At 32.9% G+C, this 19,804-nt stretch overlaps 1 protein-coding gene across 3 annotated transcripts in view; it reads left to right on the top strand.

Moving 5' to 3' along the window:
* The window catches only part of Glra3 (glycine receptor alpha 3), a 167,902-nt gene that overhangs the window by 51,495 nt on the left and 96,603 nt on the right, over positions 1-19,804 (top strand). For all 3 annotated transcript variants that reach the window (XM_005325521.5, XM_013358706.4, XM_078030996.1), the window contains exon 3: positions 14,355-14,422. In XM_005325521.5, coding sequence (XP_005325578.2) covers positions 14,355-14,422 — 68 coding nt within the window. The remainder of the gene's footprint in view (positions 1-14,354; positions 14,423-19,804) is intronic.

Genomic DNA, 19,804 nt, shown 5'->3' with positions numbered 1-19,804 from the left:
TTTCTCTTGAAAGAGAAAAACTAACTAAAACCGTATTGCCCTGACCAGAGCTTTAATTGAGTGTTGAGTTTTGACTAGGTTTGTCAAATTAGAGAAGACTTTAGCTTTGATTTTAAACAATCTCACACAAACATGATTTTTGTTACTGACAAATATCATTTTGCCTTAATTGTCAATAAAATTATTTCCTTTCCTTAAAAAAAATTTTAAAAATCCCATAGAAAGCCAGAACTAATGGCAAATACCTGCACTCCTCGCTATTCAAGAGGCTGACATAAAAGGATCACTTGAGTTCACAAGTTTGAAATCTGCCTGAAAAACATAAGACTTATTCTCAAAACAAACAAACAAACAAACACCCTAGTGCTAAAATACCAGGCCACCATTGGTCAATAGGAATACAGATGAAAATTAAAAACAGGAGGGAAATTCTGAGACAGATGGCCATTTCCTTTTCGTGGGCCCCTTCTTACTCTTTACTTCTTTCCTTCTCCCTGTAGTCTTTGACTGCATTTATATTATGTTTTGCTCCATTTCATCTGTCAACCATGTTTATCTGCCTTCTAAATTTTATATCTTTAAACTAATTATGAGTGTCTTCCCATTCTCCTTGATATGATACTTTATTCTTATTTTTATTCAAAAATGTAATTTTCATATCTCCAGGGAGAAAGAAAACTGTTCAAGTCCGTCTTAGAAATAAAAGTTTCTAGGTGTCATTGAAAATGGAAGCAGTTTTAACAAACCAAAACCAAGTAAGATAATAAAATATTGTTTTACTAGAATACCAGTCATTCCTGTATTTTACTTCTTTTCTTTGACCTTAATCTTTGGCCTTTCAGTTATTCTTTGATGTTCAACTTGGACCCTAACTTGACTTTTAGCAGTCACCTGATTATCAATTCCTCTCACACCATGTTTATTGAAATTTTAAATTAAATTTTCTTATTATGTCTCTTTTTATCTAGAATTAATTTTTGTTTGTCCTCACAATATTATTTGTCTTTCCACCTGTAATGTTTCTCTTTATTAATCCCTTTCTCCCTACATAAAAAATCTAGTCTGTCCAGTAGTCTCTTTTACTATAGCCCATTCTATACACAAGATGGCATATATACTTAAAGTCACTTTCTACCCATATTTTTTTCAGGGCAAACAAAAGCATTTTAAAATTATCCTTTATCCTTTTAACTGTTCTTATATATCAAGACACTATTACTCTTCAATAAAATAATTCACAATTTTTTTACTGTATGTTTTTATTTGAATGTTTATATAACACCAGGTCATTTTGACAAGAAGCAGCTCTTGAAAAATAAACACTTCTAAAACAATAAATGTTCACTTCATATGTTGAAAGTCAGATTCTGAACTATATATTTTTAGTTTTTGTATGATTATTTCTAAATCATTCCTCCTGTACTATTTTTTTTAAAAAAAATAACCTACACAAACAGAAGAATTACAGGAAGAGTATAAAAAATTATGTTTTTCCCCTGAGCTACTCTGGGTTGTTGATATGAGGTCCTAACACTGAAATATTTATTAGTATAAATAAGTATGTTCTCCTACAAAACCTTTAAAACAAGCAAATTAGCATGGATTCTATTTCAGCTTTCATAACAAAAGAATCATTGCCTCTCTGAATTGAACCATCACTTCATGTTTTTCTGTGACTTACATAATTTTGGCATTTTAAAAATATTACTTAGCTATTTATCAGAATGCATTTGTCTAATGTTTTCTCATGGTTTGATCTAGAAACTACATGAAATCCCATCTTGGCAAAAATATTACAGATTGCATCTCACCATATGGTGGAGTATGTTGATTTTTACCATTACTGGTTAGATTCACTTTGATTACTTACCTTGATTTCTTCCAGGATATATCTATAGATAGCATACATATATAAGCATATATTCACACACAAAAGCACACAGATACACACACACGCATACATATATGTACACAAACAAATTTACATCTATATTTACTTTTCTATTACCTATGGGAAACCATGAATGCACACCAATATCTCCAATACCATAGATGTATTCTAGTTTCTAATTTCCACATTTTAATTCCCCAATCTGACAGAAGGAACCTGGCTCCCATTTACTTCAATATAATTACTTATTTGATCAATATGTAATGGATCTCCCCTGTCTACTGCTATTCCCTCTCCTGCACAAATGCCCTTTTTGCTCTAGTGGGACTTTGAAACCCTGCTCAGTTTTATCTCTCTATGTAGAGACTTATTGAGATTCTGACTCTTTATGCCAGGATGTTCCAACAGGAATGTACCCATAACCTTATGGCTGCCCCATTATGGGAACATACTCCTCACTCACTCTGTCTCCAACACTCTTGTACTTTATAACCCTTCTCTAGAGATGTGCTTCCCCTGTTCTAGGTTACTGAGCTCACCTCCTTGCTGTTAACAGCACAGAAAACTATCTTAAATTAGCTACCTGGATGGCTTAAGGACTGCATGTCTAGGAAGAATAGAGAAGGGAAGGAAAAGAAAAATGGAAAAATATAAACTGAATTCTACTCTTATGCCACTGTTTATAAACCTTTAAAGATATCTAACAAATCATTCTAAATCTGGAATATATATATATATATATATATATATATATATACACACACACACACACACACACATATATATATATTTGCCAATTAAAAAAATATATGCCAATTAAAAACAAAATGCTATCTCTCCTTATAATATGCATGCACATTTTTCTAAAACCAAATCTCTAGATTGAATTTTTTAAATTTAATCTTCAATTGTATTCTCTGATTTTTAAATGGTGAGGTTTTAATATAACTTTATGTTTAAAATTCCTTAGAACTATTCTTACTGAACATTTGAGTTGTTTGTTAGCTTGCTTGCTTTATATCTTCCTGAGAAACAATTTTTCCCCAATGTTAATAACAATTACATCATTGCCAAGGCTTTGTGTTGTACTTTGATATTTTACATTCTCTTCATGTCTAAACTTAAAAGTCATGTTCTATTTTTTAAGGAACATTTAAAAGAAAACCTGCTGTTGAAAACATCTGAAATTACTGTCATTTGTTTTTCAGGCCAACATTGGCTAATGTAATGAACAATTTAAAAGCACAATTTGCCATATGGATGCTATAGCAGTTATTTGTTCTGTTGCTAAACATAGTAGTGTATTGAATGGATATAACAGCTTTCACATTGGCACCAACAAGTAACAGATTGGCAAAGAACTGCTGAACAGGTGGTCTCTGTAATGGCAATACAAGATTTATAATCTTCTCTAAGTTTTATCTCTACAAATGTACTCCTGAATATACATATCAGTAGCTGGAATAAAAAGACTGTTCCAAAATTGCTGTCCTGATCTGACATAGACCAGAAATCAAAAGGGTAGAGCAGATTATCTTTTTTTTTTTTTGGTACAGGGGATTGAACTCAGGGGCACTCAATCACTGAGCCACATACCCTGCCATTTTTTGTATTATATTTACAGATGGTCTCACTGAGTTGCTTAGCACCTTGCTTTTGCTGAGGCTGGCTTTGAACTCTTGATCCTCCTGCCTCAGCCTCCCAAGCCGCTGGGATTATAGGCATATGTGCCACCTCACCTAGCAAAACACAGCTCCTTTTAAGCATATGTGATGTATCTATTTCATTCTTTTTATATATCTCCACCCACCGTGCTTGGCTACATTCATTCTATCTCCTGCTTGTACTATTACAATAAATTTCTATTTTTCTGTCTTTAAGCTATTGTCTGTCAATGAAGTAATGTTAGTTCCTACATTCCCATAATAAAGAATCAGTAAGGATTCCAATGGGTTTATAAAGGAAATTTCAAATATCTTGGTATCACTTGAAGAGACTCAATGATCTAAAACAACAATGACTCTTATTTCCAAATTGCTTTATACTTCAATATTTTAAATAACATTTAAATGATTCTTTTTATACGTGCATATTTTTTCAAGTAAGTTTCTTAAAAATTCAGAATTATGATTTTGTGCATGAATTCATTCACCCTTCCTATTTCTGACAGAGAGAATACACAAATCAGACAATAATCAAATGGCACTTTTCTGTGTTTTAATATGTGGGCAAGAAATATATTTAATAAACAGAGAATAAAGTTTAGACCTAAGACTACTGTAAGCTATTTTACTTCGATATGAAATTTAGATTCTGAATCTGTATTGTTTACTTTTTAATTTTTTTGGTGCATATTATTACACAGGATGATGAGTTTAAAAGGAAAATATAAATTGATCAATTTAACTACCCCAATATGGCCCAATACAATTTAACTACCAAATCCAAACTTTTTCCTCTTTCTTCTTCTTCATCCCCTGCCTTTACCCTAGTGGTATCCCTTTAATTTCATGGATTTCTTTTTTATTCTCTTCTAGCTTCCACATATGAGAGATACATTCTGAGTCTGAATTTGCTCAAAATTATGTTCTCTGGTTCTCTAATTTTCCTGAAAATGCAAAATTTGGTTTTCCTTTGTGTATGAATAAACCCATATTATTATATATGATAATATATATAAATATACACACACGTATACACACATGAACATATGTACACACACACACACATTTTTTCTTGGTCCATATTTGTTGATGGACACCTAGACTGATATTATAACTTGGCTATTGTGAATCAAGCTGCAGTAAATAAGGATATGCATGTGCCTTTAAAATATTCTGACATCAGATCTTTTGGATAAATACTAAGGAGTTGTGTAAGTGGATCATCTGGTTGGTCTATTTATTTATTGAGAATCCTCCATACTGGTTTCCATATTCAACATTTTTTCATATAATTGTTGGCCATTTGTACTTCTTTTAAGAAATGTCTTGATTCAGTTTATTTGAACATTTATTGATTGGGTTATCTGATATTTAATGTTGAGTTATTTGAGTTCTTTATGTATTCAGAATACTAGTCCTCTGTCAGAAGAGTAGCTATCAAAGATTTTCTCACATTCTGTAAGTTGTCTCTCACTGTGTTAATGGTTTCCCTTGCTTTGTAGAAGCTTTTTAATTTGATTCCATCCCATGTACTAATTACTTTTGTTTTTTCTGTACCAGGGATTGAACCCAGGGGCACTTAACCACTGAGCAACATCCTCAGCCTTTCTTTTTTATTTTGTGACAGGGTCTTGCTATGTTGCTTAGGGCCTCACTAAATTGCTGAGGCTGGCTTTGAACTTGCAATCCTCCTAACTTAGCTTCCCAAGATCCTGGGATTATAGCTGTGTGCCCCTGTGCCCAACCCATGTACTAATTCTTATTTCCTGAGCTACACAGGTCTTATTCAGGAAGTCTTTACCTGAGCCTATTTGTTGAAGTTTCTCTTAATTTTCCTTCACCAGTTGCAAAGTTTCTGGTTTCATTCTTAGGTCTTTGATCCATTTTGAGTTGACTTTTGTGTAGCATGAAAGAAACCAATTTTCATTCTTTTATTTATGGACATCCAGTTTCCAAATATATGTTCCTGGCACCTTTGTTAAAAATCAGATGACTAAGTATATAGGTTTGTGTTTGTGTCTCCTATTATGCTCCTTTGGTCTAAGGGTCTGTTTTTATGCCAGTCCCATGGTGTTTTAGTTATTATAACTCTGTAGTATAATTTTAAAATCCTGTAATAAAATATGTCCAGGATTGGTCCTTTGACTATTCTGGGTCTTTTTTGCTTCTACATGAACTTTAAAATTGTTTTTTCTAGTTATGCGAAGAATGTTATTGGTATTTTAATGGGGAGTGTATAATTTTAACAAATAAATTCTGTTGATCCATGGACATTGGAAATCTTATTTTTAAGGTCTATTTCAATTTCTTCTTCAGAGTTTTATAACTTTCTTTTTTATATTTATTTTTATTTATAAAAAACAGTGGAATGCATTACAATTCTTATTACATATATAGAGCTCAGTTTTTCATATCTCTAGTTGTATACATAGTATACTCACACCAATTCGTGTCTTCCTACATGTACTTTGGATTATAATGATCATCACATTCAAACATCATTAATTACCCCATGCCCCCTCCCTTCCCCTCCCATCCCTCTGCCCTAACTAGAATTCATCTAGTGGTTCCATGCTCCCTCTCCCTATCCCACTATGAATCATCTTCCTTATATCAAAGAAAACTTTCAGCATTTGGTTTTTTGGATTGGCTGAATTCACTTAGCATTATCTTCTCAAACTCCATCCATTTACCTGCAAATGTCATGATTTTATTATCTTTTATTGCCGAGTAATATACTATTGTGTATATATGCCATTTTTATCCATTCATCTATTGAAGGGCATCTAGGTTGGTTCCACAATTTAGCTATCATGAATTGTGCTGCTACAAAGATTGATGTAGTTGTGTCCCTATAGTATGCTGTTTTTAAGTCCTTTGGGTATAGACTAAGGAGAGGGATAGCTGGGTCAAATAGCAGTTCAATTCCCAATTTTCCAAGAAATCTCCATACTGCTTTCCATATTTGGCTGCACCAATTTGCAGTCCCACCAGCAATGTATGAGTGTACCTTTTTCCCACATCCTTGTCAACACTTATTATTGTCTTTATGTAGCTGCCATTCTGACTGCAGTGAGATGAAATCTTAGAGTGGTTTTGATTTGCATTTCTCTAATGGCTAGTGATGATGAACTTTTTTTTCATGCATTTGTTGATTGATTATATGTCATCTTCTGAGAAGTGTCTCTTTAGGTCCTTGGCCCATTTATTGGTTGGATTATCTGTTTCTTTGGTGTCTAGCTTTTTGAGTTCTTTATATACCCTAGTGATTAGTAGTGCCCTATCAGATGTGTGAGAGGTAAAGATTTACTCCCAAGATGTAGGATCTCTATTCACCTCACAGATTGTTTCTTTTGCTGAGAAGAAAATTTTTAGTTTGAATCCATCCCATTTATTGATTCTTGGTTTTAATTCTTGTGTCACAGGAGTCTTATTAACGAAGTTGGGGCCTAATCCCACATGACAGAAATTAGGGCCTACTTTTTCTTCTATTAGAAGCAGGGTCTCTGGTTGTATTCCTAAGTCCTTGATTCATTTTGAGTTGAGTTTTGTGAATGGTGAGAGATAGGGGTTTAATTTCATTTTGTTGCATATGGATTTCCAGTTTTCCCAGCACTATTTGTTGAAGAGGCTGCCTTTTCTCTAATACATGTTCTAAGTACCTTGTCTAATATAATTGTTGTTTATGGGTTAGTCTCTGTGTCCTCTATTCTGTACCATTGGTCTACCAGTCTGTTTTGGTGCCAATACCAGGCTATTTTTGTTACTATTGCTCAGTAGTATATTTTAAGGTCTGGTATAGCAATGCCATCTGCTTTACTCTTCCTGCTAAGGATTGCTTTAGCTATTCTGATCTCTTATTTTTCCAGATAAATTTCATGATTGCTTTTTCTATTTCTACGAGAAATGTCATTTGATTTTTTTATCAGAATTGCATTAAATCTGTATATTGCTTTTGAAAGTATGGTCATTTTGATAATATTAATTCTGCCTATCCAAGAGCAAGGTAGATCTTTCCATCTTATAAGGTCTTCTTTGACTTCTTTCTTGGAATTCTATAATTTTCATTATATAGATCTTTCACCTATTTCATTGATTTCCAAGTAATTTGTTTAATTTTTTGAGGTTATTGAGAATGATGTAATTTTCCTCATTTCCCTTTCTGAGGATCTGTCACTGATATACAGAAATGCCTTTGATTTATGGTTGATTTTATATCCTGCAACTTTGTTGAATTCATTTACTAGTTCTAGAAGTTCTCTGGTGGAACATTTAGGGTCTTTCAGGTATAGAATCATATCATCAGCAAATAGTGCAAATTTGAGTTCTTCTTTTCCTATATGTATCCCTTTAATTTCTTTTATCTAATTGCTCTGGCCAGTGTTTCAAGAACTATGTTAAAAAGAAGTGTTGAAAGAGGGCATCCTTGTCTTGGTCCAGTTATTAGATGGAATGCTTCCATTTTTCTCCATTTAGATTGATGTTAGCCTGGGGCTTAGCATAGATAGCCTTTATGATGTTGAAATATGTTCCTGTTATCCCTAGTTTTTCTAGTGTTTTGAACATAAATGGTGCTGTATTTTGTCAAATGCTTTTTCTGCGTCTATTGAGATGATCCTATGATTCTTATCTTTAAGTCTACTGATGTGACGAATTACATTATCTGTATGTTGAACCAACATTGCATCCCTGGGATGAAACCTCCTTGATCATGGTGCATAATCTTTTTGATATGTTTTTGTATTCGATTTGCCAGAATTTTATTAAGATTTTTGCATCTATGTCCATTAGAGATATTGGTCTGAAGTTTTATTTTTCATTTTCTCTTGAAATTGACCTATTTAAATTGTGTATATCATCTTGCTAAGAGTTGCTTTGTGAAATAATATATGGTCTCCTTCCTTCCTTCTCTCTCTCTCTCTCTCTCTCTCTCTCTTTTTCTTTCTATGTGTCTTTTCCTGGTTTTGGAATCAGAATGATATTGGCCTCATAAAATGAGTTTAGAAGTGCTTCCTCTTTTTTATTTCCTGAAATAAATTGGAGAGTATTGGTATTAGTTCTTCTTTAAAGGTCTTGTAGAACTCGACTGTGTGTCCATCCAGTCCTGGGCTTTTCTTGGTTGGTAGACTTTTGATGGCTGAATTGTCTGCTATTTTCTCTCTTGAAATTGACCTGTTTAAATTGTGTTTATCATCCTGATTCAATTTGGGCAAATTATATGACTCTAGAATAATTTGTTGATGCCTTCAATATTTTCTATTTTATTGGAATAGAGGTTTTCAAAATAATTTCTAACTATCTTCTGTATTTCTATAGTATCTGTTGTGATATTTTCTTTTTCATCACATATGTTAGTGATTTGAGTTTTCTCTCTCCTTCTCTTCTTCAGCATGGCTAAGTATCTGTCAATTTTATTTATTTTTTCAACGAACCAACTTCTGTCAATTTTTTCAATTGTTTCTTTCGTTTCAATTTCATTGATTTTCAGCTCTGATTTTAATTATTTCCTGTCTTCTCCTGGTTTTGGTGTTGATTTGTTCTTCTTTTTCTAGGACTTTGAGATGTGGTGTTGAATCATTTATTTGTTGATTTTTTTCTTCTTTTAGGGAAGGAACTTCATGCAATGAACATTTCTCTTAGAACTGCTTTCATAGATAGTGTCCCAGATTTCAGTATGTTGTATCTGTGTTCTCATTCACCTCTAAAGACTGTTAAAATCTCCTCCTTGATGTCTTCTGTAACCCACTGTACATTCAGTAGCATATTTTTTAGTCTCTAGGTATTGGAGTAGATTTTATTTCTTTTTTATCATTGATTTCTAATTTCATTTCATTATGGTCTGATAGAATGCAGGGTATAATCTCTACTTTTCTTATATTTGCTAAGAGTTGCTTTGTGAAATAGTATATGGTCTATTTTAGAGAAGGATCCATGTACTGCTGAGAAGTATATTCTCTCAGTGAAGATTGGAATATTCTATATATGTCAGTTAAGTCTAACTTGATTGTATTATTTGAGTTCTATAGTTTCTTTGTTCAGCTTTTGCTTGGAATGTCTATCTAGTAATGAAAGAGGTGTGTTAAAGTCACCCAAAATGTTGTGTTGTGGTCTATTTGACTCTTGAACTTGAGAAGGGTTTGTTTGATGAACGTAGCTGCTCCATTGTTTAGGGCATATATAATTGTTAAGTCTTGTTAGTGTATGGTTCCCTTGAGCAGTATGTAGTATCCTTCTTTATCCTTTTTGATAGACTTTAGTTTGAAGTCTACTTTATTTAATATGAGGATAGAAACCCCTGCTTGCTTCTGCAGTCTGTGTGAGCTGTATGATTTTTCCAAACCCTTCAACTTCAGTCTGTGTATGTCTTTTTCTATGAGATGAGTTTCTTAGAGGCAGCATATTGTTGGGTCTTTTTTTAATCCAACCTTCTAGTCTGTGTCTTTTGATTGGTGAGTTTAGGCCATTAACATTCAGGGTTATTATTTAGACATGATTTGTATTCCCAGCCATTTTTGTTTATTTTTGGTATTTAACATGACTTGGATTTTTGTTCTAATTAGATTAGATATTCCTTTAGTGTAATCCTTCCCTGTGATTTTCATCATTGTTTTTCATTTCTTCTTCTTGGAATACTTTGCTGAGGATGTTCTGTAGTGCAGGCTTTCTAGTTGTAAATTCTTTAAACTTTTCTTTATCATGGAAGGTTTTTATTTCATCATCAAATCTAAAACTTAGTTTTGCTAGATAGAAGATTCTTGTTTGGCATCTATTTTCTTCAGAGCTTGGTATATGTTGTTCCATGATCTCAGTGGCTTTGAGGGTCTGGGTTGGAAAATTTGCTGAGATAAGAATTGTTCTCTCCTTATATGTGATCTTATTCCTCTCTCTTGCAGCTTTTAAGATTCTGTCCTTATTCTGTATGCTACGCATTTTCATTATAATGTGTCTTGGTATAGATCTGTTGTAATTTTGTACATTTGGTGTTCTGTAAGCCTCTTGTATTTGGTTTTCCAATTCGTTCTTCATGCTTGGGAAATTTTCTGATATTATCTCATTGAAGAGCTTGTGCATTCCTTTGGTATGAAACTCTGTGCCCTCCTCTATCCCAATAACTCTTAGATTTGGTCTTTTGATACTGTCTCATAATTCTTGGATGTTCTGTTCATGGTTTTTAACTTTATTCACTGTGTGGTCAACTTTATATTCCAGATTGTAAACTTTGTCTTCATTATCTAACATTCTTTCTTCCAAGTGTGTTGGTTATGCTTTCTATTGGGTTTTTTATTTGATTTATTGCAATCTTCATTTCAAGAATTTATATTTTTTTCTGGGTCTCTCTCTCTCTCTCTCTCTCTTGAATCTTTTGTTACCTGTATTTGCTCTCTTATCTCATGTTGGAGTGATCATTTTTTGCTTGTTTTTGCTCGTTTAGGTCATTCTTTAATTCACAGATAATTTTATTTTTGTTTTTTTTTATTATTATTATAGGGTCCTGGTTTGTTTGGAGCACTTTCCTCCCTTATTTTTTCATGTTGTCTATGTGTCTTCCTTTCTTGCAGTGTGGACCTAAGATATTACAGTTTCTTTCTCTATATTCTTGTAGTATACATTCAGATTTTCTGTACCTCACCTTGATTTTGGGCTTCCAGACTCTGCTGGTGTCCCTCAGTGGATGCTACTACATCCTGGATCTGGGACCTGCCGTAAGTTGCAGTGGGTATATAGGGGCCATTGGGCTTGACCTTCCACAGTAGTCTGCTGGTCAAAAGGGGCAGTCCTGCATCAAAAGCTAGGCTCTGGCAGTGTCTGCCCCACTGGGGAAGGGATGAACCTTGTCTACTGAGATCCTGGATTCTGAACCTGAGTGGGCTGATGTGGGCTGGCTGGGCTAGATCTTGGCTCCTGCTCCATGGTAGTCTGCTGGTCAGAGGAGGCAGCACTGCACCAGAGGCTAGGCTCAGGTGGTCTCTGCCCCATGGGGGAGGAGTGGACCAGGCATGCTGTGTACCTGGGCCCTGAAGAGGCGGTATTGGGTGGGTCTGGGCCACCGGGCTTGACCTCTTGTGGTAGTCTGCTGGTCAGAATGGGCTGTCTTGAAGCAAAGGCTAGGTTCTAGCAGTCTCTGCCCTGCCATGGGAGGGGTGGACCAGGCATGCTGTGCGTGCCTGGGCCCTACAGAGGTGGGTAGGAGTTCTATAATTTTCCTTACAGTGATCTTTAACTTCTTCAGTTAGGTTTATTTCTAGGTATTTTTTAAGGTACTGTGAATGGAATTGTTTTCCTGATTTCTCTCTCAGATTCATTACTGGGGTAAAGGAAAGTTATTGATATTTATTTTGTACCCTGCAACATTTTTTAATATGCTGAGCTGGTATCCTGCTATTTTGTTGAATTTCTTATCATCTGTAAAGTCTTCTGGCAGAACTTTTAAGGTTTTTCTAAGTATACGATCATATCCCACAGTGGAAATATTGTGAATTCTTCCTTTCTTATTTGTATCCCTGTTCTCTTTTCTAATTACTCTGACAAAACTTTGAAAAACTATATTGAATAAAAGTGTTGAGAATGGACACCCTTGTCTTTGCCTAATATTAGTTTAAATGCTTTCAGTTTTTCCCCATTTATTATGATGTTGGCTTTGAGCTTGTCATATATAGTCTTTATTATGTTGAAGGAATTCCTAATATATGCAATTTTTTCAGTGCTTTTATTATAAATGCATAATGAATTTTGTCAAAGGCTTTTGCTGCATGCATTGAGATAACCATATGATTTTTGTCCTTCATTCTATTTATATGGTGAATTACACATATTGTTTGCATATATTGGACAATCCTTGCATGCATGAGATGAAACCAACTTGATCACAGTGTATAATACTTTGAATTTATATCCGATGTTGATTTGCTAATATTTTATCGAGAGTTTTGCACCTATGTTCATAAATGGTATTGTTCTGTGTTTTCTTTCTTAAAAGTGTCTTCACCCAATTTTGGTATCAGAGTGATACAACTTTACAAAGTTTAAAAGTGTTCAACTTCATGGAATAATTTTAAGAGAATTGTCATCAGTTCTTCTTTAAAGATTTGTAAAATTCAGTTGTGAATCCACCAGTTCCTGGACTTTTCTTTATTAGAAAGCTTTATATTAATGCTTAAATCTCATTGCTTGTAATTTTTCTCTTCAGGTTTTCTACCTCCTCATCATTCTGATTTGGTAGGTTGTATGTGTCTAGAAATTTGTCCATTTTTTCTAGATTTTCCAATTTACTGAAATATAAGTCTGCAAAATATTCTCTAATGATCTTCTAAATTTCAACTATGTCTATTTTAATATCCCCATTTGCATCCCTAATATTATTAATTTGGGTCTTTTCACTTTTTTATTAGTTTGGCTAGAGATTTAATTTATGATTATTTTATTTAAAGAAACAATTATTTATTTCATTGACCCTTTTTATTTTTCTTAGTTTCTATTTCATTAACTTGAGCTCTGGTCTTTATTACTTCTTTCCTTCTACTAACAATCAGATATAGCTACTGTCATATCAGACAAAGCAGACTTGTAATTATTATTGGAAGAGACAAAGAAGGATATTATATATCGATAAAGGGAACAATCCAACAAGAACATGGAGTTGTAGATATTTGTGCTACAAATGTGAGGGCAGCACTCATTTTGACAAAATAAACATTACTAGACATATAGTGACTGATGGACTCCAATACAATAATAGGGGGATTTCAATACACTTCTCTCACTAATAGGTCATCCAGAGAGAAAATCAACAAGGATACATCCTATTTAAACCTTATTATTGATCAATTAAACATAATAGATATCTACTGAATATTTTATTCAGCAATACTAAATACACTTTCTCATCAGCCACGCACAGGAACTTTCTCCAAAGCTGATCATTTAGTAGGCCATAGAGCCAATCTTATCAAATACAAAAACAGTGAAATAATCTTGCATTTTTTCAGCTCATAATAAAATGAAATTAGAAATCAATAAGAAAAATTACCGAAACTACACAAATATGTGTAGCTTGAATGAGATGCTTTTGAATGGTGAATGAACCCCTGAAGAAATTAAGGGGAAAATTTTTAAATACCTATAATCAAAGAAAGATAGAAGTATATCATACCAGAATCTCAGATACAGTAAAAGCAATGCTTAATAGGGAAGTTTATAGATACAATTGTCTATGTTAAATAAAACAGATCTCAAATTACATAGTGATGCACCTTGAGGTCTTAGAAAAACAAGAACAAGTCAATCCTAAAACAGTTTACTTTTACAAAGAAGTTACTGCTATCTTATTGGAGGCATGATGTGGAGGTAGGAGCTGGGGTGTATTTCCTATAAAATGAGGCATCCTGATCCCAACTATTAGTAAAATTCTGAATGTATCACTTTTCTACTGAACATTGCTCTTCCATAGAAATACATTGTTTTCCTTATATTCTTCATTAACCTTTCCACTCAAACCTCTGGCCAACCAGAAATGCCAGTTCCATACTTTAGGAAGAATACAAAATATTAGAGATTTCTCTCCTAACATTTTATCTCCTAATATTTAGGGAAATTGAAATCAAAAGCCTTATATAATGGTCAGCATCACTATTCAAAGATCTTGAAGCTTGGGATTCTCAATCCAGATTGCTTCAATTATGAGCATCTGTTTGTAGACAAACAAATCATTTCTCTCCCACTAATAACAAGAAACAAGGAATATTTGAAAATATTTTTAGATGGGTATCTTAACAGCTCTTATGTTTTAATCTCTTTTTCAGGCCCTCCAGTTAATGTCACATGCAACATATTCATAAACAGCTTTGGCTCTATTGCAGAGACAACTATGGTAAGCACATTTTCTTTGTAACCAAATTTCACACTGGATTAATTTATCACATTAAGAGAAACATTTATGCTGTTATGTAAATTAAAACTTAATGTAATAAGATTTTAAAAGAGAAAATTAGAATAACTATAATCAACTACACATATAATGTTTCATTTACAAATGGTAATATTAGAGAATAAATGTAAATAATGTTTAATCTTCCCCATTCAACAATAAAATGTTAAACCTTAAATTAAAACTAAAATTTTACCATGTAAATTATTTCTTTTAAATGCTTTTTAATAGTCAGACATAAACATGATACTAAATACTCTGGTTCTTATTATGAACACTTACAAATTTCTTTATGCTATTATATTAAGTATTCTATTGGATTACTTTTTCAAATAAATATAGTATCTGGGGGCTGGGGTTGTGGGTCAGCAGTAGAGCACTTGTGTAGTACATGTGAAGTGCTGGATTTAATTCTCAGCACCACATGAAAAGAAATAAATAAGATACAGGTATTGTGTCCAACTACAGCTAAAAAAAAGTTTTAAACATAGTATCTGCCTAAACATCTTAAAGACATAAAAAATCTACTTGTAAATTTATAAAAATTGTATTGTATTTCTTCATTTAACATTGCTGTGTAATTGAGCACACTGTATATAATCATATTACTAAAGTAAAAAAAATTATTGGCCAAATTTATTTTGCTGTAATTTTTTTAACATTGATTTAGACTAGCCAGGTTTCTTTTTCTTTTTTAGTTGCTAATGGACCTTTATTTTAATTATTGATACATGGTGCTGAGAATCGAACCTAGTGCCTCACACATGCTAGGCAAGCACTCTGCCACTGAGCCACAACCCCAGCCCTATTTTGTTGTAATTTTATAGATTACAGATTCTATAATTTTCTCTAAAAATTCATATTATTTCTCCTTTTCCCTGAAGCTTTTATTGTGCAATTTAACTAAAATAAAAGGCTGAAATAGATAGATGAACCACTGAATATCTGTAAAATTATTTCTGAAGAAAAATAATCTAATGTAAAAACTATTGTATTTTGAGGAAGAGTACATTTGCGTATGAAGGAGAAGTTTATCCATCTCAACAGGAAGAGACATTTTATGTACCATTTTCCCCAAAATGCTTTTTTTCTTTATTTATGCAGTATTTTCTTATTTAGCAGCATCTCTGTTTTATTTAAATTTTGTAATAAAAGTATTAGAGGAGAAGAACCAAACTTACATTTCTGGGCACTTAATAAAATTAAATTAGATACAGTAGATAAGTCAACATAAACATATGTGTATTAGTATAAACACAGGAAATACAAATAATTCACTTTTATACACACATTGTGGTTCTGTTACAATTCTATCATTAAAGTTGCATAATCCTCTTTCAGTCTTTGATGTATTCTGAAGGCTAGTTGAATATCTGGTTTATGTCCTGCATTTATACATATTTAGTCTAAAGTATCCAAAGATGAAGGAACCACTTCTACCTAAATTCTACTTAGATTCACAAATTGAATTTCTATCTCTGTCAACTTTCTCATTTTAACTGCTTTTATACATGCTGTATAATACTAAACACTTGCAAATATGCTTCTCTATATTTCTCTTTTGCAACATTGCTTCTACAAAATACTTTCAGCAGCAATAGTTTGAAAGTTTTATAGCCTTGCACATCTTTATAAAGTAAAGGGAAGGGATTCTGGGGGGAAAAAAGAGGACTCATGATAGGTTACTGAACGTTTTTGCATTTTATGAGATAATTCATCAGTCGACAACTAAAATGTTTATGACACTCCATAATACAACTGCACCAACTAAAATTCTTAACTTTAATAATTTTATAAGACTTCCTTTATAGTATAATATTCTGGAGAAAGCTTGCAGAATTTTGTAAACATAAGCCATGGTAACTCTTGGGTGGTTTTATTTCCCTTCTCCAACATAGTAACCCTTTACATTCCCACATATTCCATCATCATGTGTGATCTCTGAAATTGTTTATCATACATCAATCTCCTCTTCACAATCCTCAGAAGCAATGAATATTGACAAAGTACTCCAGAGTAAATTTAGTAAATTTACTCTTAATTTAGTATTTAGTAAATACTAAATTAAGTATGCCCTCCTTAGTTCTTTTTTATTCTTCCATATTCCTAAATATGTGATTAATACTATTTCCACCAAAGTTTATAAATCTTTCACGTTATCAGCTAGAATGACTACAATATGGTATTCATCTACATTAGAATGTGAGAAAACTAGAATTTGTTAATATATTTCTATCAGAAGAATGGTATGGTATTTTTCTCCCATTTGGTTGATTTGATGTATTTTCTTCATAAAATCTGCCATCACAACACTACAACTGAATTGTATCCCACTATTTCATTGATATATGTGTTTAAGTTCATTTTTAAAGTTATTCAATGTTTTTATTTAAGAGAGAGAGAATTTTTTAACATTTTTAGTTTTTTAGTTTACGGTGGGCACAACACCTTTTATTTTATTTTTATGTGGTACTGAGGATCGAACCCAGCGCCCAGCACATGCCAGTGGAGCATGCTACCATTTGACCCACATCCCAGCCCCAATGTTTTTTATTTGTTCTAAATAGTTACACATTACAGTAGAATGCATTTTTGACACACAGTACACAAATGGAGCATGCCTTCTCATTACTCTGGCTGTACATAGGGCTGAGTCACACCAGTAGTGTACTTATATATTACCTTATATACATATATGTATATAAGGTAATAATGTCACATTGATTCTACTGTCCTTCCCATCCTCATAGCCCCACCCTCCCCTCACTCTCCTCTGCACAATACAAAGTTCCTTCATTCTTCCTTACCTGTATGCCCCCACAATGGATCAGCATCTACTATCAGAGAAAACATTAGGCCTTTGTTTTTGGAGGACTGCCTTATTTCACTTGGCATGTTGTTCTCTAGTTCCATCCATTTACCTGCAAATGTTATAATTTCTTTCTTCTTTAAGGCTAATATTCCATTGTGTATATATACCACATTTTCTGTATTTATTCATCTGTTGAAGGGTATCTAGGTTGGATCCATAGTTTAGCTACTGTAAATTGAGCTGCTATAAACATTGATATGGCTGCATCACTGTAGCATGCTGATTTAAGTCCTCTGGGTACAGACCAAGGAGTGGAATAGCTGAGTCAAGTGGTGATTCCATTCCAAGTTATCTGAGGAAACTCCATACTGTTTTCCATGGGGGTTGCACCAATTTTTAGTCCCACCAGCAATGTATGAGTGTATCATTTTATCCACATCCTCACCAACACTTATCATTGTTTGTATGAATAATAGCTGCCATTCTGACTGGAGTGAGATGAAATCTTAGAGTACTGATTTGCATTTCTCTAATTGCTAGAGATGATGAACATTTTTCCTTATGTTTCTTGAATACCACATTTTTTTTTATCCATTCATCTATTGAAGGGCATCTAGGTTGGTTCCACAGTCTAGCTATTGTGAATTGTGCTGCTATGAACATAGATGTGGCAGTATCCCTATAGTACACTCTTTTAAGGTCTTCAGGGAATAGTCTGAGAAGGGCAATAGCTGGGTCAAATGGTAGTTCCATTCCCAGCTTTCCCAAGAATTTCCATACTGCTTTCCAAATTGGCCACACCAATTTGCAGTCCCACCAGCAATGTACAAGTGTACCCTTTTCCCCACATCCTCGCCAGCACTTGTTGTTGTTTGACTTCATAATGGCTGCCAATCTTACTGGAGTGAGATGGTATCTTAGGGTGGTTTTGATTTGCATTTCTCTGAATGCTAGAGATGGTGAGCTATATTTCTTCTTCTGTGAAGTGTCTGCTCAGTTCATTAGCCCATTTACTGATGTGTTATTTGAAGTTCATTTTTAGGTTAATATGTGGTAATAACATGTTTTTAAATGTGTGCACATTTCTCATGTTGAATATAGTTTATTTTTCTTCTTAGAATTCAAATACCCTAACTCAACTAGGGCAGTCCATTCAAATTGAGAGGATGGAATCTCAAATTGTCTATAACTTTATTCATGAATATCTTTGTGTCTAAGAATTCATATTTAAAATAAAACTAAATAATTATCCTAAAGTATGTCTTTGCTTAATAACACTATTAGTTGCCTTCAAGGTTTTTTCTCATCAAATATTTTGAGTTTCTTCTGCTGACCTCTCTCCCAGTTTTTAAGTACAATTCTTATCTCATTTGAAATTATGATTTTAATATTTCTCTTCTGATTTTGTATTTCTTAAGCCATTTTTTAAAATTAATTCATTATTAACATATTTTGCGTACTCTTATTGGACAATTTTTAAATTTTTGTATGCATATTTATTGTATAAGTACAACTTTCTTTTTGTTAAACAATTCTGTCCTAATATTTATGTTAATTATTTAATGTGTAAAACATTCCAAAGTTAAATTTATAATTCTTAAATTATTTTTATCAAAAATTTTACTACAAATATTATGGGAATTTTATATCTCTGTTTTCCTCATATTTGAGACTTATGTCATTAGATAGAAACTCTCCAAATTGATTCCTGCAAATCTAGGTTGTGTTGTAGATAAAGATTTTATGTCAGGATGAAAATATTTATAAATTGGATCCTTTTATATTTTAACTTATATATATATATATATATGCATGCAGTAATCTCACTGTGTATAGGTTGCAGTATTTCAAAATGGATATATTGCTCTAACTATTTTCAGAAAAAAAAACTGACTCCATCTCATGACACATTAGAAAGGGAACTACTCCTTTACATGATTTAAATCAATATTTACCTATTGGGCAGTTACTTTTCACCAGAGTCCAGAGAATAACTCAATAATTACAAAAAAAAAAACCGCAGACACAATAAAATAAGTAAAATTTAAAATTCTGATGTTTTGGTGTAATAGTTTTTCAGGTGGTTGTACACACAAATCCAAGGCAGAATTTAAGGACAGTATCTGAGGGTCCATTGTGATGTCAAAGTTTTCAATTTTACACACAGATGATAGGTTCACATTGTAGTTGCTACAATGGACATGCACAGTATATGCTACTTTGAATCAGTGAGTCATTAGATTCTCCAGATATATCTAAGCCAACATGGCATAAAAATTTGACAATGTATGTATACTTATGTTAATGGATATTTCAAACTACTCAAGATTCTCTTAAAATGTATTTTTTATCAAACAAGTTTTAGGCATACAAAGATGTATACATACTAATATAAATAACACGATTTTATAAATAGCACCTATCACAATCATGAAAGCTTAAATATTACAAATAAACTGAAACTGTTGATTTCAGTCCAAAGTATGATTTCCTGACTTTCTCAAAAGAAGATT

Source organism: Ictidomys tridecemlineatus, chromosome 14, assembly GCF_052094955.1.
Source record: "Ictidomys tridecemlineatus isolate mIctTri1 chromosome 14, mIctTri1.hap1, whole genome shotgun sequence".
NCBI lineage: Eukaryota > Metazoa > Chordata > Mammalia > Rodentia > Sciuridae > Ictidomys > Ictidomys tridecemlineatus.
The sequence above is the reverse complement of the archived record's forward strand: the minus strand, read 5'-3'. Positions and strand labels throughout refer to the sequence as shown.